At 40.1% G+C, this 26,903-nt stretch overlaps 1 protein-coding gene across 2 annotated transcripts in view; it reads right to left on the reverse strand.

The window, feature by feature from the left end:
- Positions 1 to 5,743: 5,743 nt before the first annotated feature.
- Positions 5,744 to 26,903, reverse strand: part of SOX5 (SRY-box transcription factor 5) — a 289,213-nt gene continuing 268,053 nt past the window's right edge. For both annotated transcript variants that reach the window (XM_030468324.1, XM_030468323.1), the window contains exons 12-15: positions 17,438 to 17,546; positions 16,342 to 16,515; positions 9,828 to 10,044; positions 5,744 to 6,436 (exon numbers count right to left, since the gene is read on the reverse strand). In XM_030468324.1, coding sequence (XP_030324184.1) covers positions 6,133 to 6,436; positions 9,828 to 10,044; positions 16,342 to 16,515; positions 17,438 to 17,546 — 804 coding nt within the window. In that variant the 3' untranslated portion in view covers positions 5,744 to 6,132. The remainder of the gene's footprint in view (positions 6,437 to 9,827; positions 10,045 to 16,341; positions 16,516 to 17,437; positions 17,547 to 26,903) is intronic.

Raw genomic sequence — 26,903 nt, forward strand, 5'->3', positions numbered from 1 at the left:
ATTCATTTCATCCCACTTTGTGCCATATGCTGCTGTCAAAACTTCATGAACTGTTTAGGCAGCACGTTGGGACATTTTGACTAACTAGGAGCAGAACTGTTTTTTTTTTTTTTCATAGCTTAGTGTCATCAGCGTTTATAATTGGGTATTTCCCTGCATTGGCTTCTTCTCCAAACAGGTAAGCCTGAAGAAAGTGAATGTATCATGAGCAGATCCTAAACCTCTGGATTTAACCATTTCTGTTTATGAGGTACCCAAACTCTGAACTAGAAATTGCACTGCCCTACATTGTTCAGGAGCCAACTTCTTTTTCTGTCTTAATACCTTAAAGATGGGGTGACTTTCTTCCCCTGAATCGATGAAAACCTTGCATGGAGCAGCCTGGTAATTTGAATCTAAATACTCCTATTTTTTTTTTTTTTCCTCCTTGAGCCTAGGCGTTTTCTTTCCCTGACAACAAAATTAACTAGCACAACCTAAACTATAATAAGCGGGAAACAGACCACAATATAGGTAAAGAACACATTTGCTGTTTTATTGGTGCCTTGCAGGGCAATAATACTGAAAAAGGGGAATGCAAAAGAAACAAAAAACCAAAAACCAAAAACAAAAACCCAGGATGGTGGCAACCCACATTGTATTTTTTTAAAGAGTACATCAACTCCTGGTTTTTTTTTTATTTATTGTGGCATGAATGATAACATAAAACCAAAACATGAAAATATACAACTTATATTACACTATGTGTTATGAACAAAATATAAATCTATAACTCTATGTTATATTTACATAATTATTTCTTTTATTAAATTTCAAGTGAGATGGTAGGTTGCACATACTTTGTTTTAAGCTCCAGGCATTTGATTGTCTCTATTTCTTTTCTATTTTCATTTAATTTGTAAAATCCAAAACGTTAGAAGGAGTAAGAGCTTTAGAGCCAATGGAGCTATATAAATACTGTTTCAGCAAACCAGTGACAAAAACACTGGGGAGTAATCAGTCAGTAGAAAAAACGAACTTGACACGTTCTTCAATCTGGGAAACCGACAAGTTAAGATAAAGTTGAAAAAATGTAAATATAAACCAAGCTAAACAGCCAGCCCATGCCCTGTGAATTGAGGATACACTTGAATCCACATCTAGTGAATTACACACAGTTCTTTGCAAAATTGAAGGTATGATTCTATCAAGAGGTGGGCAGACAAAAAAAGACTTCCTATCTGATACATCATGCCCTTAAACATACGAGATATCATATAGTTGCCATTTATTCTAGCAGATGAATTCTTGCTAAGTAAGGTCTACGTTTCCACGGAGTATAATTATTTTTGATGTTATGAACGTGATGTCAGAGGCTTCTTCGGGGACAATAACAGCTCATCTCTTTGGATTAAAAAGAAAAAGCTCTGAAAATGTGCTGTAAAAAGGTTAAAAGACAATTTACTTTCTAAAAAATGATTTAATTAAAGAGAGAGTCTACTGCAGTAACCAAATCTTTGAAATAATGTCTTCGAAGAAAGAATTTCTTCCATATGCATTCGTAATAAGAGGATTTGGTTACAAAACTAATTAAATGCTATAATAATAGCTAGTGTTCTTTTCTGGGGGCCTGATTAATACAGCGGAACGGTTAAATAAAGATGTTAAATGCACTTAAAAATCCTATTTTACTAATATAAGGCATGAATAAATTGAAAAAGGATATACTCTGTGTTATTTAATTGAGCTTAGAAGCAAGTGCCTCAGTTTTTTTTCCTTCTTTCTTTTCCCCTTTTCTCCCACTGCTGGTGTTGTTCTTTTGTAAGCTTGTGAGACACATGGCAGAAGCAACTTCCCCAGTTTAGGAGGAGCTGGTCTGTACCCCTCTCTCCTCAGCAGCTCCCCAAAACCATCCTCACTTGCCAGGTTCCCAGGGAAGAGGGGAATGAAGCCCACCTTGGCATTAGGGCCTCGATGCGCTTTTAGGTTAATACCACCCTAATCTCTTCTAACCTGTTTTTTTTCTATATGCTCCAGGGCACAGAACCCAGGAAAAAAAAAAAAAAAAAAAGAAACAAGACAAGATCTTTTTACAAATGCATGTTTTGCTTTGTTGGTTTTTTGTTGGTTTTTGCTTTTTTTTGTTGTTTTTTTTGTAGGTTTTTTTTGGTTATGTTTTCTAAGAAATTAAAGAGGGATGAACAGGGCCTCATTTTCAAATCTGGTCTTCTACTGCCAAAGGATACACGGGTGCTCATCTTTAGACCCAACAAAACATTAGCACAGGTGTTAAGTATTTTGCTGGTTTGGAACCCCAGAGCCTTTTCCTTTTTCTTTCTTTTTCTTTCTTTCTTTCTTTCTTTGGCCTTTTTTTTTTTTCCTTTTTTAACATTGCTGCATCAGTTTCAACACCCAAACACAGGACACAGATAGTCTGCTAGAGCTACCCCTCCGAACAGCCTGACCAAACTCCAGGCTCTAGCTTAGTCTCTCAGACAGAAACGTGCAGGGTAACAAAACCTGAGCCCCAGGCCATGCCAAGGCAGTGAGCAAAGCAGAGAGCTCTGGGGAGAAGGGCTCTGCCTCACCACCCCTTGCCAAGAGCAGAGCTGGGTCCCGCAGCCCCAGCACAAGGCGCTCCTCCAGCACGGGACCGAACCTGCCCTCTGGGACAGGGCTGCTGCCTCCAGGAGCATCCCCTGCCCTGCAGCCCCCGGTTCAGAGCTGAAATTCAGTCCTGCTGAAGTCCAAGGGCCTTTTCCCCACTGACTTCCCCGAGGCCAGCTCTCCGGCCCAAGCATCTGAGACTTGGTCCGATCGATCACGCCTGCCGCAGTGGCACCTACCTGGAGCTAAAACAAAGTATTCTGGTAGCCCAAAAATGACACGATTAAACCAGAAGAGTCTCTATAAAGTGGTGGAAATCAAGCATCCAGCAAATGTGAGGTGAACCCACAAGAGTCAGAAGTAATTTGTTCACAAAGACAGGGAACAAATTTAAGTTAAAAAAAAAAAAAAAAAAAAAAAAAAAGGAGCAAATATCTGTTTTCACATTGTACATAATGATATAAAAACAATTGTCTATTTTTTTTTCCTTCTTATCCAAACAGAGTGCTTAAAAAACTGGCTCTAGATGACTGGTGTAATTAAATAACTAAAACGAGTGATGAGAGAGCAGAAGTTAATTAAGATTGAAAACAACACTCCCATTAATTCACTCCATCATAATAAGCATCAGAAGTTGACATGGCTGGGGCCAAAATTAAAATAAAAGAAAGAGGAATGGTGTGAGCAGAAGAAGAAGCAATTTGTTTTCATATGTATATATATATATTTATATATATATAAAAAGGCAAGGTGGGGAGGGGTATCCATTTTAAATAGCCTAACAGCTTCATTTGCTGCACTGCCAAATTAGATCAGAATAAAATAAAGTTAAAAAAAGGGGAGGGATAAAATAAATTATACATAATTTACTAATCTGGGAACAGCTGACCATTATTATTATTATTATTATTATAATTACCATTACAACACTAGCAAGAAGAGGCAGTTCAACTGAAAAAAAAAAACCAAAACAAACCAACACAGTTATAAAATACAAACAAAAAGAACCCTCTCTGACATGGAGGATCTGATCAGCTACTCCAAGCATAACTTCAGAGCAAATCTTCTGAGAGAGAGAAAATAGAAAAGAAATTTTTGAGACAGAGGTGGGGGAAAAAAAAACTAAGGAAAACAAGAAAAACAAAACCGATGTTGCAGGGTAGAACTATCACTCATCCAAACTTCTCATCGGAGTATTGTCCTAAGTCTTCAATGGCATTTGCTTGTTTGCTTTGCAAAAGGTCTGCCAAGGTTCAAGTTACACTTCAAGTGGGATTTCAAGAGGCAGAGGGAGACCCCCCACATCCTCCTTCCCAGTCTCTTACTCCTACCTGCTCCTTTCATCCTGCACCTGGACTTAAATGGCTGATTGCACCAAGGACTAAACTTGCCTGACTAAGGGACCATTTGCAAAATCACTGTTGCCAAGTACTGAAGACCACGGTTCCAGTGAAAGCTTAGGCTGGGATCTCACTGGCGCGAACACACAAAGAGCTTTTTTTACAAGTTAGAAGAGGCTATGATAGCAACGAGTCTTCCTCTAGGAGCAGGAATTTAAGAGGGAGCACAATGAACCCTCAGCTAGAGAATTGTCTCAAGGGAAGGATTTTGAGTCAGTGAGATCCTAAGACTTTCCTCCCCAGGCCAAAGAGGAGCTCCTGGATAGCTGCTGTCTGAAATGAGGTGCAGCCCTTTTGGTTGGTTGGTAGGTTTAGATCTAATGCTTCTGTCTGAACCTGGGTCCTCTCCTTCTACAGAAAGGTTAGAGTGAGGAGATGAAAAGAAACTCCATGATTCTTTTTATTTTTTTTCCTTCTAAAATAAGGTGTAACATTCAGTTACCTTATGGGAAGTAAATTACGCTTGTGGAAATCCACCTTCCTCCCCCTGCTGCTGTTGCCCAAGGAAGGCCAAACTGCCCAAGCAAGGTATCTAAGAGCTCTAGAACAATGCTGAAAATATTTTAGCTCAGAAGAACAATTTTTCACTTGTGAGAGGCAGCAGCTAGGGAAACTCAGCATGGCAAGTTTTATTCTTACAAGCCCACTTTGGCTATGGAAATCTCTCCATGGCTATTAGTCATCCTCCCCACAAAAACATCCAACTGCTAAAAATGGATTTCTGAATTCTGCAATTGCAAGGGAGAAAAAAAAAAAAGTCAGTTTAAAAAACAAAAAAATTGCCTTTTGAATCAGAGATCAGTACTCAGCCACCCTGAAGGTATGAGTTCATCACAAGTGGACATCGTGGTAACCTAATTATGCTGAGAGAGGAGGCAATGTTTCCAGTTGCCCTGTCCTGTGCAGAACAAATCACAGTTTGGACAAGCCTTTTTTATATAGTGTCTGCTGCCACTTGAAGTGTAAATTAAAAGCAAAGGCTCCTTACAGACCAAGTCATTTGGAGGGTGCGGGATTTCATTCTGGAACATGCTTTTTGCTCACAATAGTCCAATATTATTCTTATTAGTACCATAAACACGCACACATGAAAATCCAAGACCATAAAATATTTTTTTTCTCTAAATTTCTTATGTCTCTCTCTCTCTTTCTCTCTCTTTTTCACCTGAGAATGGCACCTACAGTTTCCTTTAAAACGCAAAACCAAACCCAAAAATATATGTCTAATCTCATCAGCTGCTGGTATATCAGGTTCTTCAAGGGATTGTCTAAGATACAACACTGTCCTAACTTAAGACAGAGCAGGAAGCAAATGAAAAGCAAAAGAAAAGCTAAATAAAAAGAAGAGACCAACCAAAAAAAAAAAAAAGAAAAAGAAAAAAAAAAGAAAATTGAACTAGTTCAGCGCTTTAGTACAAATTTGGCACTTGCTCAAAGACTCAGTATGGTGTGCAACTGATGAAGAGAAGTCCTCTCTTGAAAGGAAATAATTGCTTGTTGGGGTCAACAGAAACAGACTCCCCACTTCCTTCCTTGCCAGCCACGCGCACAGGCACGCACGCACGCACACACACACTTCTGACCCAGATTTGCCAGGGAGGAGAAGGAGGAGACAGACGGGGGTAAAAGGAATTTTATCTTTTTTTTTCTTTCCTGTCAGGTGCATTACCAAAAAAAAAAATTATTTCTCTTTAAACTGTAGCACAAAACAACAAAACACATTCACAAGCCACTTGTTGGCACTGTGTACCTGAGTGAGAATTTCTAGAACATTGTAGAACAAACAGCCATAAAGTTTATTTGAAAAAAAAATAATAATAATAAAAGGTCGACGGGTAAGACTTCAGTGCTTGGGTATAGCAGCTGAATTACTGGCATTATTTTACCCATAGCTTATATCATTCTGTTGTTGTTGTTGTCGTTGTCTTTGTTTCCTTTCTTCTGAGCCTTTTTTCTTCTGATGCAGGCTGATGTCTATTAGTCAGCTGATGTCCCAACTAGTTAAGACTAACAGTTAAAGTAACAGTCAGTGTATGAGAAAGTTAATGTGCTTGGCCACTGGCAAGGATAAACCAGGTGGGGCTTTATTTATTTTTTTTTTCTTTTCTCCTTGAAGTCCTTAGCTCATGAGACATCGGGACCCCGATCAGTTGGCTTGCCCCGCAATGTGGTTTTCACTGTCACTGCCATAGTCCGCATCAGGGTCGTCCTCTTCCTCATCGTACTCGTCATAGATTTCTCCATTGACATCGTCGGTCTGCATCTCTTCCTTGATGTGAGGCTCCTCACCTTTGATGCCATAAGTGCTCTGGATGACGGGCATCCCGGGCTCGGGGCTGCTGGAGACGCTCGAGTGCTCGGAGGGCAGATGTGGGGAAGGCATTCCTGCCATGGCAATGGCTCCTGGGTAAACGACGCCCGCGGTGGCAATGGGAATCTGTGCTTGTTGCCTGCCATGGAGAAAAAGTAAAAGGACATTTGAAAGCTGGGAGGAGGAAGGGGATGGTGAGTACAACAGCAATGTGCTCTTGGGCGTGCAGGGGAAGCTCCTGGATGGGCCATACCACACAACCCCTCTATCAATATTCCAGACTCACCAACTGATGCTCTTGAAATGAACATCAAGCCCAAACCAACTCCCGCTGATAAAACCCCGTCTTTGTGAACATCTTTATCTGTACCTGAACTACACAGCTTCAGCTTGCCTGCTTCTGATGCAAAATTCTTTACTGGGTAAACTGGGTGTCCCATGAGCTACCAGCCAAGAATAAACATCCTTTCAATTCTATTCCAACCTAAAAGAATACGCATTTTGAAGATGTCCCTTTTAAATAATCCAAGCTGCTGGCAGGACTAGACAAAAAGGTAACACATTGGCCAGGTGAGATGTGGTGATGGTGAGGCTGTTTCCATAGGCATGGGGAGGTGCTGTAGGGAACTAGCAGTGGCTGAGGAAAAAGCAAAGCAGGTCCTCTCCGAAGAGGCAATGGTTTCTTTACATTCACTCAGAGGCCTGACCATTATTTGGGAGAGGAACAGTGGGACTTCTGGGGCCAACAAAGGGGTTTATAGGACAGTCACTAGGGGCCTCCCACTGGAAGGTGATAGTTTCCACAGTAAGTGACACTTGTGGAAAGCAGAACCTTTGAAGGAAGGTGGATAAAATCAGGAAAAGGCAGGCTTAAAATGGAAGCATGCATTATTTAAAAATAAATAAAAAGCAGGCAAGCAACATGAGCATTTGAGAAAATCCTCTACAGGATGCCTTTATACGGCATCTAAGCCTTGGAAACCTGTCTGCAGTAATGAAAGAAGAATTATTCCAGGCCATAGAAATTCCCTTTGCATCAAGAACACTAGCTGTGTTATACCAGCATTTGTTTCCCTGAGAAGCTTCAGGGTCCCAACAAGCCTCGAGGTTTAAAATTCATGCTCCTTTTGTTTCCTTGCTGCATGAAGTAATTCCATTGCAGTAATACTCTTCAGAACATGCTGCACATTGTAATGTCATCAGCAGTGTGTCCATCTGCACTGAAAAGCCTTGCCACAGGAGACAGGGCAGAGTCTCTTGAGATGAACATTCTTAATTAAGAATGAAACCCTCCCCTGTTCCCCTGCCTGCCTGTGCCCCGGCTGTACAGTAAGCCTTGCACAGTACAGTGATCCTGAAAGACTTTCCTCTGCCAAACAGCTTTACATTTGTTTGGAATCGCTTGCTGCATTTTCAAATACTTCCTGCCTGCCATTGGAGTGAGGCCTCCCTCCTCCCAGTCCTTATTTCCCTCTTTCTGAAACAAGTAGAAGTTGTCTCAGCTGAAGATACAGCTCTTAAAGTAGGGGAGTGGATCTAATTTGCATTTTATCCTTAATTCAATAGGAAGGCTTTTGTTGTTTGGCTTTTTTTTTGGAGTCAGCATTTCTGTAACAAGATTCAGCACACTTAAATTGTTTTTAATATTTAACAATAGGAACGCTTTGCACTTAAATGGTGCTTTTTAGAGTGCTTTTCAAATATTAAATAATTTAAGAATAGTATTTTTCCACTTCTATAGGATGTCCACTCCAGAGGATCTCAAAGAAGGCCTCAGAAACTAATGTATTAGGGCTCTCAGCAGTCCAGTGTGGTGAGCCTGCCCCACTGCCATTAAAGATGAGGACACTGAGACAAGGAAACATTAAGTTCAAGACTTGCAAAAAATGCCCAATCCTGCCCATTGTGATGCTTTCAGACAGGCTTTCAGCATGTCCCAGCAGCTGGCACAGCCACAGCCCAGTCACTTATTTTGGTGCCCAGGCAGGAGCTGGACTGGTGTTTGGAAGTTTAGCCCTAAATGACCTGCACTGGGTGATACAGTAGATGGGGAGCTAAACCCAGGAATGCAACTGTAGTGCTGGGACTGTCAGCCTCAAACACTGACCCCACTGCAGATATTGGCTGCTCTGTCAATACCTTCTATAAAGGTTTCATCCCAGGTTCTGTGTTCTAATGCCCTAGTGCAATTATCTCCAGAAATGACTTGATTTCAATGTCAGCCTTGTTTGGAAAGCTAAATAATATGCAGAATGTTACAAGGTTAATTTTTTTTCCCATGATGAAGCATGCATGTTAACCAGATAAGCAGTATTTTGGGGGCTCTGTTGCCACCTATTCTTTTTCCAGAAGGCCCCCCTCCTCTTTTTTTTAATCTCTTGATGCCAAATGTTGGCTGACTTCCCTGTGTTTGTTTCAGTGCTTACTATTGGGATCACTGGACCTGCCAGCGCCACAGGGTTAAGCAGCTCAAATTTCTCTGCTGAGCGGCTTATTATAACAATGCACACTGTAGCTGTTTAAAACACAGTCTGATGACACTTAGCAGTTGCTGGACAGATATTCTCTCCTTTATTGCTGCTCCTAGCCTTTAACTAGAAAGATGTGCAACTTAGTTAACATTAAAATGTTTCCAAATTCTGATGTAACAAAACGCAAGCTCCAGTTTTTTTGAGGGTTGTTCTTCATGCTGGTTTTGCTTTTTTTAAGACCACTGTGTGGCTTTTAATTTTCTGGAGTGAATACAGAAATACTGCAGAATATTCGATTATTTCTGATTCTTTGATCTGCTGTAACCAAAACCAAGGAGTCTTAGCAGAAGGAAAATACACACTAGTTTTCTAGGCAGATTTAAATCTAATCATATCAAGCTGATCTATTAGCTGTTTATCAGAAACAGCCTTTTTGACATTTATGCTGAACACAAAGCATTTAGCATACTGTACTGGAAGACACTCCCTACTATGACAAATGCCGTGACGATGAACAATGAAGACAACTTCATGCTCGATATGAATTAACTGAGCCAAGTCTATATTCCAGCTTCATTTCAGTATGCTCAAGCAGTTCTTTTGCAGACCAGTTGCTACAAATCATACCGAATGCAAACTTGTATTTTTAGCTTTTTGGATCAAGAGGAACTACCAAGGATTCATTCAGATAAACTCTCTGAGGCCTCATAATAAAGTAATACTTAGAAGGCTTTATTAGAAGGTATGTTTCACTGGAAAATCTTAAGCTTTTCTATTTCTTTTGCATGATCAGAGTGGAAATGAGACAGCTGGCCGCAGCTGGAAGATGAGTATATAGCAAAGCCAACCAAAAAAAATCCCTCACTGCCTAACTTCCTCCTGGAACACATTGTTTTACAGTATAAGCTTCATATTCTCTTAGCAATATATGATGCCCTTGCCAAGAAAAACCTAACATTTACCACACTGAATTAAGAGTTCTCTCTGAATTTTTCTTTCTTTTTTTTTTTTTTTTTTTTTTTTTTCTGAAAAGAGTGGTAGTTTTTAAAGGCCCCATACCCAACATTGAAATACTGCCTCATCTCCTGGCGTCTGTTGCGCATGATCGCTTTGTACTCGCCGATGCGGAGCTTTTTGCCATCTACGAGGCAGGTTCGCTTCGGCCTCGGCTTGTATTTGTAGTCTGGGTACTTCTCCAGGTGCTGTTTGCTGAGTCGGGCCTGCTCCTCATAGTATGGCTGCTTCTCTAGGTTTGTCATAGCTTTCCAGCGTGACCCTGTCACCAAAAAAAGAGACAGAGAAAAATAAGATTCTACTCATCCACAAACACTGAAAGGCAGAGAAACAAGTAGGTCACCCAGAACAAGATACCTACGGTCATTTCGCTTTGGGCTGGGAATCTGTCAGAGCTTCTAGACAGGGGTCAGGTCTTGTTTGCATTTGGCTGGTAAACCTCATGGGTATAGCCAAGAGGCAGAGAGACATGATACTGGAAGTTGTGACTCTATATTTTACTGAAATTTCTCGACATTATAATGTTAATGTATTTCAGGTGGGGAATGACACGGCCGTCCTGATAATGAGCAATCCCTGACACCTTGTTTTACAAAACAAGACAGTGCATTTCAATGGAATGGCCAAAGACCCCCTAGATACACAGAATCTGCTCTGCCATGTCCCCCACACTTTGGCCACGGAGATGTTTTCACCTCCTGTTCCAGCAGAGGCACCACTCCCATTTGGGGCCATCCAGTCGCTGTCCTCCACCACAGATGGATCAAGGCATAAACTCTGGATACACACATGGCTATAGCTTAGTCTTTCATGACAAATACCACATCCTTCTAGTTTCCAGGTTTGTGAGAAACAGAATATGAACTGATCATAAAAGCTATGCTGCCTACAGAGAGTCTGTGAAGACCCTGAAGCAATGCCTCTAAAACTATAAACTATCCCATATGTCTCAGTGGGGTTTTTAACTCCAAAACCAAGTCCTGGTGAACGCTGCCAGCTCCAACTTCAAGAATATAGCATGCGTTATGAAGGGAAGACCACTGGGATACTGGCACACCTCTCCATGGAGCTGCTTTATGGCTTCATTGCTGGCAGGCTTGTTTCTGCCAAATATCCCCTTGTTAGTGGGGATATTTGAGCTAGGGAGATAATGAAGACATTACAACTGTTTTTTCTAATACCTCCTGAAATTTATGGAATTGTATTTCTTAAAGGACATAATATGGGAGCAGAAAGTAAAATTTCTTATACTGGTTATCCTATTTTATTTTTCCAAGAACTACAGTAGTGCTTCAGGGTAAGAAACATTTCAGATAACAGGAGTGGTCCAAGCTGTGAAGCATGTGGCCTAGAAGGAAAACTTCACTGGAAAATAGTCAATTTCCCCATTGGAAAAAATGTTTTAATAGTTTCTCAATTTAATAGGTTCATAATGTCATATATCATACTTGACTTCCTCTTGTTCCTCATTTTTTATGGTTACTCATACTGTACTTAGCTCATGCTATTACTCAGGCTGATCTTAGCTCACTGTGCCCCCAAGCCTCACAATATAGAGTATATTGCAAGTATATGAGTGCAGTTATCCCTTCCCAGGAAGGAAAAACAATTTGATTCCCTCTAGAAAGCCCCTCTCCTTCACACCATTTTCCCCATTCCTCTTTGAGTCTTTATTCCAGTCTGCAATTTGGGCTTCTGGAGTGAAGGGCAAACAGGCTGGTACAGCTTGACCTCACACCAAGAGGTAACGGGTCTGTAAATACTGCTGTATTTTTTTCTGCAGAGGAGCAATGGGCGTCACTTTCTTAGCCAACATTACTTTGGAGTAAAACCCACCGTTTTTCATTACGTTTACAACATACAACATGCAGAGATCCCCCAGACAGTTCTGGAATGGGAAACATTTAATTACATTAGCTGAGGTGCAGCACCATATTAGCAGCACTAGATAGTTTCTAGGACTTGGTTTAGAACTTCAACACAACAGGCTGTGGTGGCCAGAATCCTGGTCAGGAGCTTAGGCTCCTGCAGAGAAATTATTCCAAGCTTTTTCTGGTAAAGAGAGTGGCTAAAAAAAGCTACATTAACTTTCCACGTGTAGTTCCTCCTAGATTTCAGCCTAAATGACACAGTGATAAACATGTGGAGACTGCCAAAGCACTTAACGCCTATTAATGCTGTGGGAGATGGAAACATAGATAGGGTCTTTGTTGAGCAATGTTAAGAATTCAGGGTAAAGCCTATGAGATCTACTGGAAGATGCCCAAATGGTAGGTCTGCTTTCAAATACTACCTTGTAGACATTGGTCCACTGGTGTTTTAGCAGATGAAGAAAATCATAAAAGATAGTCTAAACCAAGAGTCCTCTAATTACAAGCCTGCTGCAGTCCCAGAAAAATAGCCCCAGTCCCATTTCCTGCTGTGGATTTTATTTTTTTCAGCTTTTATTTATGAAGAATGAAGCTGGAAACCTCAGTCTTTAAACAAATCTTGACATTTGCTTTACATGCTGTGAGGGGACCTGCAATGTGGGAACTCAGATATATTCTGAGACAGAGAGACAGGTAGAAATTAAAATCAGTTGTTACAAAATTGGCAGGAAAATGTTCTATCCCAACACAATTCTTTCACTGCACTAACTCTCTTGCTACAATCCTACAGTCAGATCTGGACAGGCAGATTCCTACCCCAGCGTGTGAAAAGATCTGTAAATAGTGGGGGAAGTTAGGCAAACACATAAGTCTTTGCAGAATCAGGGCCATGAAAAGTGAAATTTTGATGCATAATATTTGTACATACAGTTACACATACAATATTTATACATAAATGTCATTTGGTATGTTTTTCCTTTCTAAGCTGCAAGCTCAATACAACAAAAATTCTGGCAGTCTCACCTCTTTTCTAGCAAATTTTTAATAGCTGCCTTCTGCAGTGATACCTCCTCTTACTATGACTTTCCTGCTTTTCCAAGATATACTAAATATAATTTACAACATGTTTTGAAGTATTATAAATTATTAAACAAACAATCCTGTAAAAATGAATTTTGAAAAAGGGCACATTTTATGATTATAAACCTTGGGTTTTATATTTTATCATTTTCATTTTTTTTTGTTTAATAATATCTACAAAATCCAACCAGCTCTCTGACTGGTCTTAATCTGAAATTATGAAAGTCTGAAGAATACACAAATCTGATCTTTGAATTTGCACCCACAGGCAAGCTAAGCTATGAATGAGCATCGTCAATCAACACACTCAAACTGGTTAAAAATACCTTGTGTTTGGACAAACTGTATTTGTAATAGCTTTATCTGCCATTGTTTTATGTGTCAATATACACGGAGAGGTGGGCATGGGTACTTACACCTAGTGCTAAGCTCAAAACCAAACAAGGTGTGATTGAAGAATCTTGAAAAATCATTCTTTTTAAATGAAGATTTAAACTCTTGGGTGAGCTTTCTGCTCACCATCTGTGTGTATAAAGCTTTGAGTGGGTCAAGTATGCAAGGCTTTTCCCTTTGACTATGAAAACAAGAACCTGTTCACCTTCCTGGATGCACACATAATGACAAGAAGGATTCTCACACAATTCTCCCTGATCTGGTGGATGAAGTATTTAGAAAATAAACGAGAAAATTTTAAGACTTTGATACACCAAGCACAGCTCCTGCCCCAAAACTGAGTTCAGACACTTAGGAGTCCACACAATGACTGTGAACACGACTGTAGAGGACAGCTATCTGAGGCCAGGGCAGACAAAACATGCCCCTATGTGTGCCCCAGCGCTTGTGCTCAGACACACATGTGCATGCACCAGGTGGGGTTGGGAGCTCTGCTTACCACTGATTTTAAGCCAAGTTTCTCTGACAAGAAATTTCAGCTGTTTGTAATATTGCCTAATTTATAGTACGTTAAACTGACATTTTTCAATCTGAGTATATGAATCAGGCTGGTTAAAAAATACCTTCACATAAACAAATGCTTGCATAATGTAAAGGTATGTGTATAGCTTTCTATTCACACACTTCCAGATCCATGAGAAAACTGCTGATGGTAGTATCAGACTTCATCTTTTCCCAATCTCTTTACGTAGGTTTCTCAGTGAAATTAATGAAAAGATTTACAAAAATATCTAAACAATGCATTATTAAATTGCTAGGGTCCAGCAGACCCTTTTTAGCACTTTTTTTTAACATTTACTAAAAAAAAATAATAATTATCCACAAGTTTAAGTTGCAATGAACAGATGGATGACAAACGTATGCGCAGATGAATTTCGTGACAAATCCATGTATCTAATTTTTATGCTCAAAACATAATACCACAGTGTCAAACATAATCCCTAGATAATTCGGCTGCTGGGAAGGGCACCTCCTCTCATTTTACTATAAAAATGACCCTTGATTAGTGACAACTCCATCTAAGCTACTCCCGGTGACAAAGATGTCTGACATCAGTGGGTAGCAGTGCTGCTAAAGAAACAATAAGGAAAAATTGTAGCTTTCTAATAGAGAGCCCCTAATACCTGTCTGAACTGTAAGCTTCCAGTTGCTCACCCTGCTCCAGTTAACAGCAAGTTCCCTGCTGACTTCAAAAGACTGGCCTTTTCCAATTGAGGGAAGACCTTTGTAACGTTTCTGTCAAGAAAGAAGACGTCAGGACATCCCTCTCCATCACATAGGTGGACTAAAAAAATTGAATGTGAAGTTGGAAAGAAAGAGAAACATCATCTCTTCCTGCTTCAGACCTTGCTTTTCCCCATATCTGGCAGCAAAACAGAAAGAGTTTGGAGTCAGCTACACTGTCTGTCACCTCAACAGGATCTGTAATGAATTTGCACATTTTACTCCAACTACTGTATATCTAATCAGAAAAAGATGTCCCCATATCTCCCTGATCTAGCGCCAAATAGTAAAAGGTGATTCCTTATGTTAACAATTTCAGCAGAATGACTTATTAAAACCAGATTTTAGGGTATTATAAAATGCTTAGAAGCCCTTTAAAATGTCAACCAGGATCCCCAGAGACTGCGTAAAATGTCAGCCCAGCTCAAGCGCCTGTTTTAAGCAGAATGAATTAGCAGCGTGCTGTCGGAGGTTGTTATCCAAAACAATCAGTTAAGAGGGAAAACATCAAACTCTCTTTGTACTTTCTATATGAAAAGGGCCATTCAGAATGATCTTGTAGATTTCTGAAGCTGATTATTTAAAAACAGGTTTAACCAGGTCTACTCTCAATTTAGAAACAGACCAAAACTATTACTGCCCTGTCCTCAGTCTAATCACATCATACACCTCTGACCAGTACAATCCCTTTTAACCAGTATAAGGTTATTTTATCATCAACATAACCAATTTAGCCTTCTAATCCTGTTCCCATAACTAATCTAATCATCTTCTACCACCCTTTTAATCATAGGTTAATATCATCACATCTGCCATCCACAGCCAATACATTCTGCCTCTCCGACCAATTTATCTCATTTCCACTTGCCCCCTGCTAACTTTTCATAATACCACTCTAATCAAGCTAAACTTCAAACCTCTGGCCAGTCTCAAAGCATATTTACCAGCCCTGCAGCTAGTTAATGCTGCCATTACAACTGTGCTACATCTCTCATGTTACCTTGCAGCTCAGGTAAACATGCTCTTTGCTTAAGCTTTTACCTATAGGCCTGAGGGACATTTAGGTCCTGTAGTGCAGCCCTCATCAATAAAAAAGCGGTACCTCCAATTTGGTCACATACTATTATTTTTTTCTCTGCAAGTAATTAACTGGCCTCAGGGATCCTCATTATTCGCTTTCTGTATCATTTCAGCATGTCACAGAGTAGCAACTTAGGACAGAATGTGATCCTGGGAATATGAGTGAGTAAGAAGCAAGAAAAGTTGGAAGACTACAGCATCAACTTCAATAGATGATGTTCATGATAAATATTGCTTAGGATGTGAACAGTACAGGATATGTAAATTAGTTCTGATGTTTCCTTTTTTATTTCACGATTCTTTTCAGAATATTTAGAATAAAAGCAGCTTGTGATAGAGATCATGTACTAAAGGGAAATGTAATATAACAGGCACATAATAAAAACCTTTAAAATTGTCAGTGTCTAAAATAAAAGGATGTATTTTAGGATCTTTTCCCTATGGCCATCAGTTTGAACAGAAAGTGCTATGGCACAAATCAAATACTGTGATGTGCTCCTGCATAGAATCTAGTTAGATGAAATATGTGGGCAAATAAATGATAGCAGTCGTCTTGTCTTCTTCAACAGCCTAATGAAATGAACTGCTTTTGTCTGTTCAGTTCATGTTTTCATACCAAAATGACCACCACAATCTCAATTACAAAGACACAGGATCATTTAATGTTATGGTTTATGTATAATGCTGGGGAGCACGTTGAAAACTCTTATCACTGTTGTCCTTGGGCAGTCATTGAGTAGCAAAGCAGATGAACCAGACGTGGCAGTTCTGTTGTGTCGAGTGCTCAGCTCTGTTCAGTGGGAATTTTTTTGAATTTTGATACTGTCAGAACAGTGCTCTATCACTCTTACCTAGTATCTTGCTGATATTGGAGTTGTGCATGTCAGGGAAGGCTTGAAGGATCTTCCTCCGTTCATCCTTAGCCCATACCATGAATGCATTCATTGGGCGTTTGATATGGGGCTCATTGCTTCCACGTCCTCTGGATTCCCGATAAATTCTTGACTCTGAAACTCCTGCACTTCCTAAAAACAAGGAAAAAAACATTCTCAGCCTTTGCTTCACTATGCTGCTTCCCCTACGTCAGTAATCTATGTCAGGTGCTGTACATTCACTGAGTCAGTGTTCACAATAGGTTAATGGTGTGGGTTTTTTTTTTTTTTTAATTGATACACTAGGAAATACTACATATTTTATATTGTCTACTTTTTAGTTATTCTATTGATTCAGTATCACATACTATGGACTTGATGAAGAGTTTCAACTGTTTTATTCAACACAAAGCATTAAACAGCTTTTCCAAAACATGCTACTATTAGATAACGTAAACCCAACACTTATCAACCCAGAGTTTCTTTTATTTTCTTCCTTTCTTGCTTACAGAATGCTAGTCACATTGTGTTACCTATCTTCTACTTTTTCTGTAATGGGAAGGGAGTGATACATGGCAACATCAGGAATTTCTTCTGAAGCCAGTCTCTCACTAGCAAATGAACATTTACACATCTGCCTTTCTGAGTTTACTTCTCCATTACAAAAGAAGCAACAGCAGAGAAAGCAACTAGCATTATATTTGCTTCGTCAAACTGAGAGAATTTCTACAGATGCAGAGGGTGCATCATCTATGGATGATCAGGTCTATAATTCATGGATTCACTGTGTGATCTCACTCATCCCACATCTATTTGCCCCCTCTGTTCCCTTTTTCCATCAGAAGTACATTCTTGGTCCAGTTTTGAGAAGCAGAGAGTACAACGGAGAAGGCTAAAAATCACCTTCAGACTTAAAAGACAACATAACGAATCATTTTTTCCTGCCTTGTTTCATTGCCACTTATTGCTAACCAGTCTTACTCCTCACAGGCCCCCAACACATTTGGATTCCCCTTCAGATCCCACTGACATGTACATGCAAACCTGGAAATAAGGATAAGCCATTTGTACTGACCATCAGAATCTCCACTCATGTTGAAATCCATCATTGTGTGGCTAAACTTCCCGTCTTCACTCTGTTTTACTGCCAGTTGTTGAGTCAAGGTCTCCAATGTTGTTTTGTCCTATAAGGGCAAGATGATGGGATTTGAATCAGCAAAATAATTAAAAAATTGTCACTGCAAAGGTCATGGGTAATTTAGAAGGCTGATAAGGAAGCTGGATAACATTTCATTCACAACAGTTTACTTAGCCAGGTTTTTAAGAGCACATAATAGTATTTTTTTCTGGAAGAGATATAGTTGCAGACTCTATCAAGTCCTTTTTAATACTTGCTTATTAGCTCATCATGAGCAAATTTCATAGTGTTGACAAGATTGCTTTAGTTAGGCATGATAAAACTGGCTGCACATCTGAAGAATACTTCAACTCTCTCTGTCCCTGGGACTGCAAAGCTGGACTGAAAGTTTAGATTATACTCATTCTTTTGCAATGTATTTACTATTTTACTCTGTTCCCAGCCTGTAATCAAAGTGTGGACACATGGGTGAGTTTGCCCTTTTTCTTTTTAAATAGGCAATTATTTTAGGAAGCAGCCCACAGAGGGGAAAAAAACCAACACCCTGCAGTTCAACCTTATTCAGACCTTGGGAGAGGGGTCAGCCTGATTTAAGCATGATAGTTGGGCAGCAGCTTGTGCTCTTGTCCAGACTGTTTTGCCCAACCCTTCTAACACCCCGTCCCTCTTTCATTCAGTCAGAACTATCTGTGAACCCTGGATTGCAACAGGCTGGTGCGTGCTGCCAATTCATCTGTCAGGCTGCAGCGGTGTCTAAAGGCACTGCCAGAACAACACGCCAGGGCCATTAATTCCAATGTTCTCTTCAAAACACCTCATTTCCCCTCCGAATTGTTTGACTTCACAAATACAACGGTGTTCTATTTTCCAACTGTTTTTGTTTTCCCTATGATTTTTACTCATTAACATTCTATCTTCCTGGCAATCATATGTTTAAAAATAAGTCTACGAGGGAAGCAATACTAGCATTTCAAAATGTTAGGCACTGTGCCTTTTTAAAAGATAAGAAAATGACATGATACGGAATGATAATAAAATGGCTCCAGCCAAAAATATTATTTTGAGCATCTTCCTGTAAGATTTCTATTTTGTTGCTCTGTTCCACTCCTGACGACTGTAAAAGATCAACAAACTAAAAGAACTTTCAAGATTTCACATGCAACTGGAGACTTACAACTATTCTGTGTAGCCTAATAATGTCACTGGGTTGTATTATAGAAGAAAACAGAAAAGAGAACAATATGAATACAGAAATGCTTCCCATGATGTGATGTTCCTGCATCTGCAATTCAAAGAACAGTTCAAATTCATGTAAGTCATTTCAAAAAGAATTTCCTGAGAGAGTTTGAAAGGAAGCTAAACTGCTCGGCTTCATACGCTCGCACAGTTTAGGAAATGTGAGGTTAACTTGAGTGCTCCTCACATTGATTTTCATTGTGGATCCCATTTGTGCTCCTGGTGCTCTGTCTATAAGCAGGCACATTGCCACCAAAAGTGTGCAAGATGAGCTATCCTCTCAGTTGTTGCAGGAAAACCTCATGCAGCCGAGTCAGGCTCTCATAAGGAAAAGGGTTACTGTAACATTTCCAGGCACAGCAGATCCAGAAAGCCTGGAGAAGCTTCAAATAAGCACCTGAACTATTCAGGCATTTAGTTTTACCAAACTCTTTGATCTACCAGTTTTATATCAGCTCTCACTTCCAAAGCAGCCCGTCAGCAGACAGCAAGTCAGGAATAAGTTGACTTTGTATTTCTTCCAAATGGATCTCAGCTACATAATACCAGTCAACAGTTTTTCCTCAAAAAAACCCTCTATTTACCATCAACTTCATAGCTATAAGAGTTAAAAAAAAATTGTCAGAATTCACTTTAAAACACTGCCACCAACCCAAAATATATAAAAGAACATCTCCTATGGTTGGGTGTATGACGGGGGAGGGGAGCTACTCTGACGCAGACTTTTCTTGAATCATGTATAAACCTCTTAGAGAAACAGAGCTGAGAGCGCAAAGGGCACAGGCTTAACAGCTTTTTCTTTATGCAGTAAACGCAGCTGCTGAAGTCGGAGGCAGCTACATCCAGAGCCATGCTCTGCAGAGATGATCTGATTGAGTCTTAAGGTCAGCGAATACTCTGGCACGCTGTCTGCAAGGTACGCACCGGGTACGCCTCGTTTATCAGAGCCTGACTTAACAAGACTACAGATGTTCTGCTGCTATCCATCTTGGGCTAAGTTTTGCATTTTTGAGGTGCAGTCACATTAGATGAAGTCAGAGAGCGCAGGCATGACCGAAGAAGGGCTCCAAAGGAATGCCAGATGAGTGCTGAGCTGCCGGGCGCAGAGCTCAGAGGTGGATCTCCAGACAACCAAAACACCAGCCAGTGTGGAGACCACCCTTTCAGTATGGTGACAGTTTGCTCCCTGCTACTTAAAACGTGGAAAATTTAATTAAATCAGGTGAAAGTTAAAGAGAACTTCTGCAGTCATGAAGTTCTCAGTTGTTGCTCTTGAAAGAAGAGGATGTCAAAACTGCCAGCTTTGTTTTCCTGAGTTAAATGTTTAGAAATGTCTGTGTTTAAAAAGTACTCAGACAAGAATAAGTCTGAGGCCTGCTCTTTCCTAAGCCTCTGAAACAGCATTAGGAGAGCAGAAAGAGATCAAGGACACCCTGGCAGGATGGAAAAGCCTGGCTGTACATAAGCAGCGTTCTGATTTCCTGTGAAACACTCTTCCCATTAAACACATGGCAGCTGATTTTCCCCAATCCATTTTCCATTACAAAATATTCGGAAGGAGCTAAGCAACACTCCCATGTTGTTTTCCCTGAAAACATTCAGTTGACGACATACTGCTGTTTGTTTGATGGGAGCATCTCTTTACCTTTCCTACAGTCTTTCAGTTGATGGAGAAAGTATTTATAGAAACTCCAGAGAAACAAAGGGGAAAATATCTTTTAATCCCTGACCCCATATAAACCAGCAACCTGCTGACATTGCTGGGCCAGCTGATTCTCACAGAACCTTCAGACAAGAGATGCACAGTGGTCTCAAGTTTACACAAAACGAGGACCTATTTATCACCATTATCCTAATTCAACAGCAAATTACACATTTTTTAAGACTGCCTCTGCTTTGCAGTGTTGGATTAGCTGTGTCAACAGCAGCAAGCTGTGGCACCATTCAGTGCGACCACGTACATTGGGTTCGGCAGCACGCTTAAATAAAGTAGCATGCACTTTCCTGCCCACTACACTGGACCGTGCTTTAAACTTATTTTATCACTATCTTAAGTACCAAATCCAACTGTCTTACTGGTCAGAGAAAGAAATGGGGAAGAGTATTCAGCTGATGAAAGCATACATGCTTTCAGGTTCTTAAAGCAAAATAAAATAAGCAGAGTGATAATCCCTTTGCTTCAGATTTGCCCCACAACCCAGATATAAAAATGCCATTCATCCTCATGAGTAATGCACGAGCAGCATCCATTGCAGCCTAGAACCAACAGTGCTGTGATGAACAAGCAAGGCTGGTCCAGACCCAGGAAAGTGCTGGCAAGTCTTGTTTGTGAGACCTGCTGAAAATCAGACTCCATAAGGCAGGGAAACAAATGGTAAGGAATGGTTTTGCTCTTGCAGGAGGGGAAACATACAGTTTTCTTGCTAAAGATGAAGGATTTCTCTTCTTCTGAATTTCTGAATTTTGGATCAGGCCCCAGAAGGCTGAAAGACATTTTATAAGCAACTTTCTCCTTTATGAAGAACTTCAGCAGAGGTTGGGAGAAACTATCCTAATAGTAATTGTTGTTGGATTGTAGGAGAGACTGTCTGCAGAGGAAGCGAGAGCTCTGTTAATTGGGATCATTAAAATGGGCAAACAAGTGAAGATAATACTGTAGAGAGCAATCAATCCCACAATAGCCCATTTCTTCAAATATAACTGGAGAAGTCTCATCAATATCCATAATGTGATGAAAAGTTTCTAAAAGTTTATTAATCAAAGGAAGTAATCTGCTGGAGAACATGGATTTGTACCACAGTTTCTAACAATGTTCTAATTATATTTGAAAGAACAATGAAAAACACATACACACATGGGATGCGTCATGTAGAAAAAAAAATATAAAAAATGACTAAGCACTGCAAGTCAGACTCAATTTTGTGGTCAGCTGCAAAAGTTACTTGGCTCTCTGTCATGGATAGCTGTCATAGTTTAACAAAACATTGATTTAAAAATGACAAGAACTTGGTTGCAGTCTCTTTCATAGAAGAAACATAAACCAAGAAGAGTCAAAACATATGTAGAACAGCCTGATCACATTTGCCAGAACTCCTCCCACTACTACACAAACGTGAAGCAAAAGCTTGGAAGGTTTGAGAAATATAGGAAATTTTGATTGATTTGCCTACTCCCCTCTAACCTCACTGTTCCTGCCTTGTGCTGGATCATGGTACCAATGTTCAGGGTGCACCTGGGACCATGTGCTCGCCTCCTCTCCTGAAAGACTCCACAGCTCTTCCCGAATACTGAGAATGCTGGGCATATGGCAACGGATCCCTCCTCCCCCTCTTTGAGACATCCTTTTGGCTGGGGTATTTGGCAAACACTGACAGTACTCTGAACTCCCTTAGATTGTATTTTGGCAAGAGCTGTTTTTCCGATTGCATAATTCAAGGTTAGCAGCTTTGCTGAAGCAGTCCACTCTTCACTTTTCTGCTACCCTAACCCTATCCCCATCCCCCCAATATGAATATTTCTCCTCTCCATTGGATGCCTGCAGAGATACAGCCAGCTTAAAAGACAAGAGGAGGAGCGTTCAATGGCACATCTCTTCACATTCCTGCTTTTCTTACTCCAAATGAACCGAATGGTCAGGAGGGAAAAAAAAGTGTTTGTAGAGTGGCTGGAGACAGCCAAACACAGTTAGGTATGGACTGCAGGGAGAAACTCACTGATCAGTTCTTGTAACTAAGAATTACAAATACACTGGTGGACAGAGTGCCTGCTACCTTTGTTCCCTTCAGTGTCAATATGTGAAAAGAAACAGATGGTAGCCTGCTGTTGTCCTTTTTAGTTTTCCCCATTCCTTCTCCAAGTGCAGTTTGTCCAGTTATTTACCATCCTGCTCTGTGGGGAGCATTCCCACATCTAAAACTCTAAAGGTGGTATTTTCAAATACACTGAGATTGTTGAGCAGGGCCTGTGACACCATTTACTGTGGTTTGTAGTGCTGAGGCAGAAAGTCTCCTCTCAGCCAGTCCCAGTAAATATCAACCATTCAGACACAGACTTTGGTCAATATGCACCAAATCTTCATGCACTACACAGATTACCTGCTAGACTGTGATCCCACAATGGAAGTTCACTTCTGTTTTATGACAGAAAAATATCTTTAATAATCAGATGCACCGGTGGTGCCAGGTGTTATCCACTCAACATCATGATATTTTCCTTAGCGCCCAAAAAAGGTGAAGAGACTTAGCCTACATCTGACATGAGTGAAGATTTTGTAAAAGTAATCTTTCTGTGCAATTTCTCTGCCTCTTGCAATAATAAACATCAGAATAGCTCGTGTTATAAATCTTCATCCACAGTCTTTCAAAATGTGGAAAACATGAGGTAGGCAGGCATTAAGGATGACAGAGAGCTGGAAGAACTTAGAGGAACCACTGGCAGCAGTAAGCAGTGTGAGCAGAGGTTTGCACATGATGAATTATTTGCAGCCCAGGCACTACTCCTGCATATTAATGCCATGGTAGTTCAGAACAGGCACTGTACACACTGTCTATGTCTCAGTCCAAAGCACGTTACAATATAGATCATGTTGCACCTATAATTGCTGTAAGAGAATTTCTGGCTCTTTTCCGAGGGATCTTCTATTTAGATTTAGGTTTTTCTGTGTAAAAGATCACATTGCCCAAGTATTTTGCACTCATCAGTGAATTTAGCCACAAAATTTCACAAAGGCAGCATTATTAACTCTGGTTACCAGATGGGAAACAGAGTCACATATTAAGTGACTTGCCAAAGGTTCCTTAGTAAGACTGGTAGTTTTAGAAACTGAAACTAGCACTCCTGAATCTTATCTAAAAATTATAACCACAGGTTTATAATTTCTTTGGGAGTATGGAACTGTGGCTCTTGTTGATGGCACATGTTACTAGAGAAAATAAAATTAAAAAACCAAAAAGAACAACTACAGATCTACCATTACAATGGACATGGCTAAAGTAACACTTGCAGGGCTGCAAAACCCATAAAAAGCACAAGCATGAAATGATAAAATAGAGTGAGACTTTTAAATGTTGACTCAGTAATTGTTAAAATCCTTCTGGCTGCACACTTTTATAGTCTTCTACTGTACTAATGAAAAGGAAAGAAACAACAAAGAAGGGGTTCAGCCTTCCAATTATATAAACCCTGTGGACCACCAAAGAAGATGAAAGATTATTTATAATGTCCCAGCAATTTATCATTTGGGAGATTTTTTTTGTTGTTGTTGCATCAAAGTTGAGTATTAAGAACAATGCGTTCACCTCCCCCTCAGCTCTTTCAGTTTTGCTTATCTGAGATCTCACTTTTTCATGGACTAATCCACCCACAGAACCTAAAAAAAGCACTAGAAGCAAGAAAATAAAACTACGTTCTTTATTTGTGGCTCTTCTGATTTTATGGTACTTGTTTCAGAATTATTACTTTCAGTCTTAATATGGTCCAGATCACTTTGTAAAGGAACCACATCTTTTGGTTTAAAGTATATATTCAAATCTAGGTTGGCTGAATACTGCCTGGGAATCATTACATCTGATTTGTAATTTACATGCAGTGCTATATGGACTCAGTAGAGAGGTACCCTATGAGGTATTATAGGGAAAAAAAATCAGACAGATCAAGTAGGTCTGGGCATTTAACTACTCTCCTCTCAGGAAGAGACAACCAGTCACACAGGGGGAAGTTGATGAAATTAGTATAGTAATGTTCTTTGCTGAATGTTTTGGACATAGGTCTTCGATTTCTGAGGCCTCTCAAGTCAGTACCTTTCAAAGCACTAAAGACAAGATAAAGTCACTGAAATAAAAAGAGGAAAATCCTCAGTAACTTGGCAGGGGTCAGGTCCCTAAGAGTGGGTTTTTTTTTAATACTTTATCCAAGAAAGAATGACTTCCTCAGTAAAATATATTATCTGACTTGGAAAGAAACTGATGGGAAGTAGCAATAGAAGTCCTTTTCTTTGGTTACGAGCTCTAAGAGATAGTGTAAATCAGGATTTTTAAACAACAATAACAAAAAAACCCCAGGTAGGGATGGCCCATCCCATTACCTTAAAGAAGAATTAAGAAGGAACCAAAAGCAAAGCAGAATGATGAGAAATTACTTCCTTCCTATGAAAGCTTTTTCCAGTGTGGGCATAGACATTGCCCTCAACCAGATCCTGCTGTAATCCACTGACTGCTAATAGGTTAAGAGTTACATGACCCAGTTTCCTATCTAGGCTGCTTTCCGGGCGGACATGCTCTGTAACTTTGTGTGAATTGTTAATTGTTCAGCCACCTCACCTTAGTCTGCCCAGGTAAGCAAGATGGAGATTGTAACATTTTCCCACCATTGTGAAGAGTTTTGAGATCTCTGAACGACATCTGCCATGCAAATTTTATTAAAGGATTTTACAGTAAGTCAGAAAGAGTTCCTACAACAAATCAGCAAGGCATGGAGGAGAGGTGGCACAACAAAAAATGAAAAAAGATTAAAATCACAACCCATGCAGGGTATCTGGGGAAAGAGGGTCAAAAAGCACATAAAGAGAAAGCAAGAATACAGTCTCTGCTTTCGTGGAAATTGTTTATTAAGCAACTAGTGACCCAACTGTACAGCAACATTACAGACACATGGACTGTTCTTCTTGGTTTTCTCTTGAAGGTATTAAAATTATGAATGCTGCAGCACCTTTGCTTACATTTCCTCTCCCTCTAGTGAAGAAGCTGATGTTATCTAGGTTATCTCCTAAGAAAGAAACCAGGAAACCATGACATTTTCCCAGTCATGCAGTAAGGTTCAGTTTGTCTGCTCCCCAGCATCAGCATCGATACAATTAAAAGTAAAGTTCTGCACTCCCAAAACAAACCAGGCTACTTGCCACACAGCCAAGTGAACACCATTCACAGAGGAATCAGGCTCAGCCTCTGTGAAACTGAAGATTAGCTAGAACCCTCAATGTGCTGACAGCCTGAGCTATTGGAGGCATGTAATTATGTAAAAATACTAATAAAATCTCAGGAAGTAATTAGCTTTTGTAGCTGTAGGGCACAGCTTGGAACTTAAACCTAGAAGAGTCAAAAAGCTTGAAATTCATAGCAAGAACTCCAAATCAACTGTACGTTTTTCTTTCAGAAGGAAGTTGATCCAGATTTATTTGGCTTAATAAAATTTCCACTAAGGTATAAACAACTGCAGTCCTCCTTGATCCACACTAGCCTGTGAATGTTTCTAATCTCTGCCCTTTGGAGTGAATGAAGACTTAAATTCTCATTCAGACTCCAGCATCTTCAAGGATACAGGGCCCCTTGCTTCTTTACCTGTTCGTCTTGACTTCAGTGAGAGCTTCATGCACACATCCATGGGAAGAATTTGTCCCTCCCTCTGTATGTTTAATTTTTTATTAGCTAACCCTGCCCATGCATCCCTGCCATTAACGATGATTGAAATGACACTTACTGAAGTCACACACACACTTAATTTTTCTAGGAAAAACATATCTGGGCATTTAATAGATGATGGTCAACGATGGGGGAAGAAAAAAAAAAAAAAAGGAACAAATGTCCTTGTGGGAATATAAAAGATCTTTACTGCAGAATCTCTCCCTCCCATGCGTAGGCACTTGCTAACTGAGAGCAGTGGCACGGTGACAAAAGTAGCAAAACCAAAGGCAGGCTTTACTAAAAGAAAAGGGGGAGGGGAAGTCTTCCACTGGCCATCTGTGAAAATAAGGCATGTGGCCATTAAATGCAGAGGCTGTAAATATAAATATACACAAGCTCCACAAGGCAAATGGCAAAAAAGATGGGGTTTTGGGGGGTGGAAGAAAAAAGCAGTAAGCTTTCAGCAGAATAAAATCAAAATGCTTAATACTTAGTTACCAGTGCTGGGCAAACCCAATTCTGATCTTTGCGGTGTGCAAACTGGACATGTGTTTTTAATTAAATTTGAGAAAAGTTTCAGGAGAAAAGACAATGGATAGAGTAGTCCCGTTGAACAGAGGACTCCCTGAACATGAATGATCCTGTTGAGCCTGCTGATTTGACTTACTGAAAGGCTGGCACACAGGGTGATGGATGGGTGATGACATAATACCTGCTCACCTTCTTGTCATGCTTTTTGAAAAGTGTCTGCTATATGCAGATAGCATTAA

This window comes from Calypte anna, chromosome 1, assembly GCF_003957555.1.
Source record: "Calypte anna isolate BGI_N300 chromosome 1, bCalAnn1_v1.p, whole genome shotgun sequence".
Taxonomy (NCBI): Eukaryota; Metazoa; Chordata; class Aves; order Apodiformes; family Trochilidae; genus Calypte; species Calypte anna.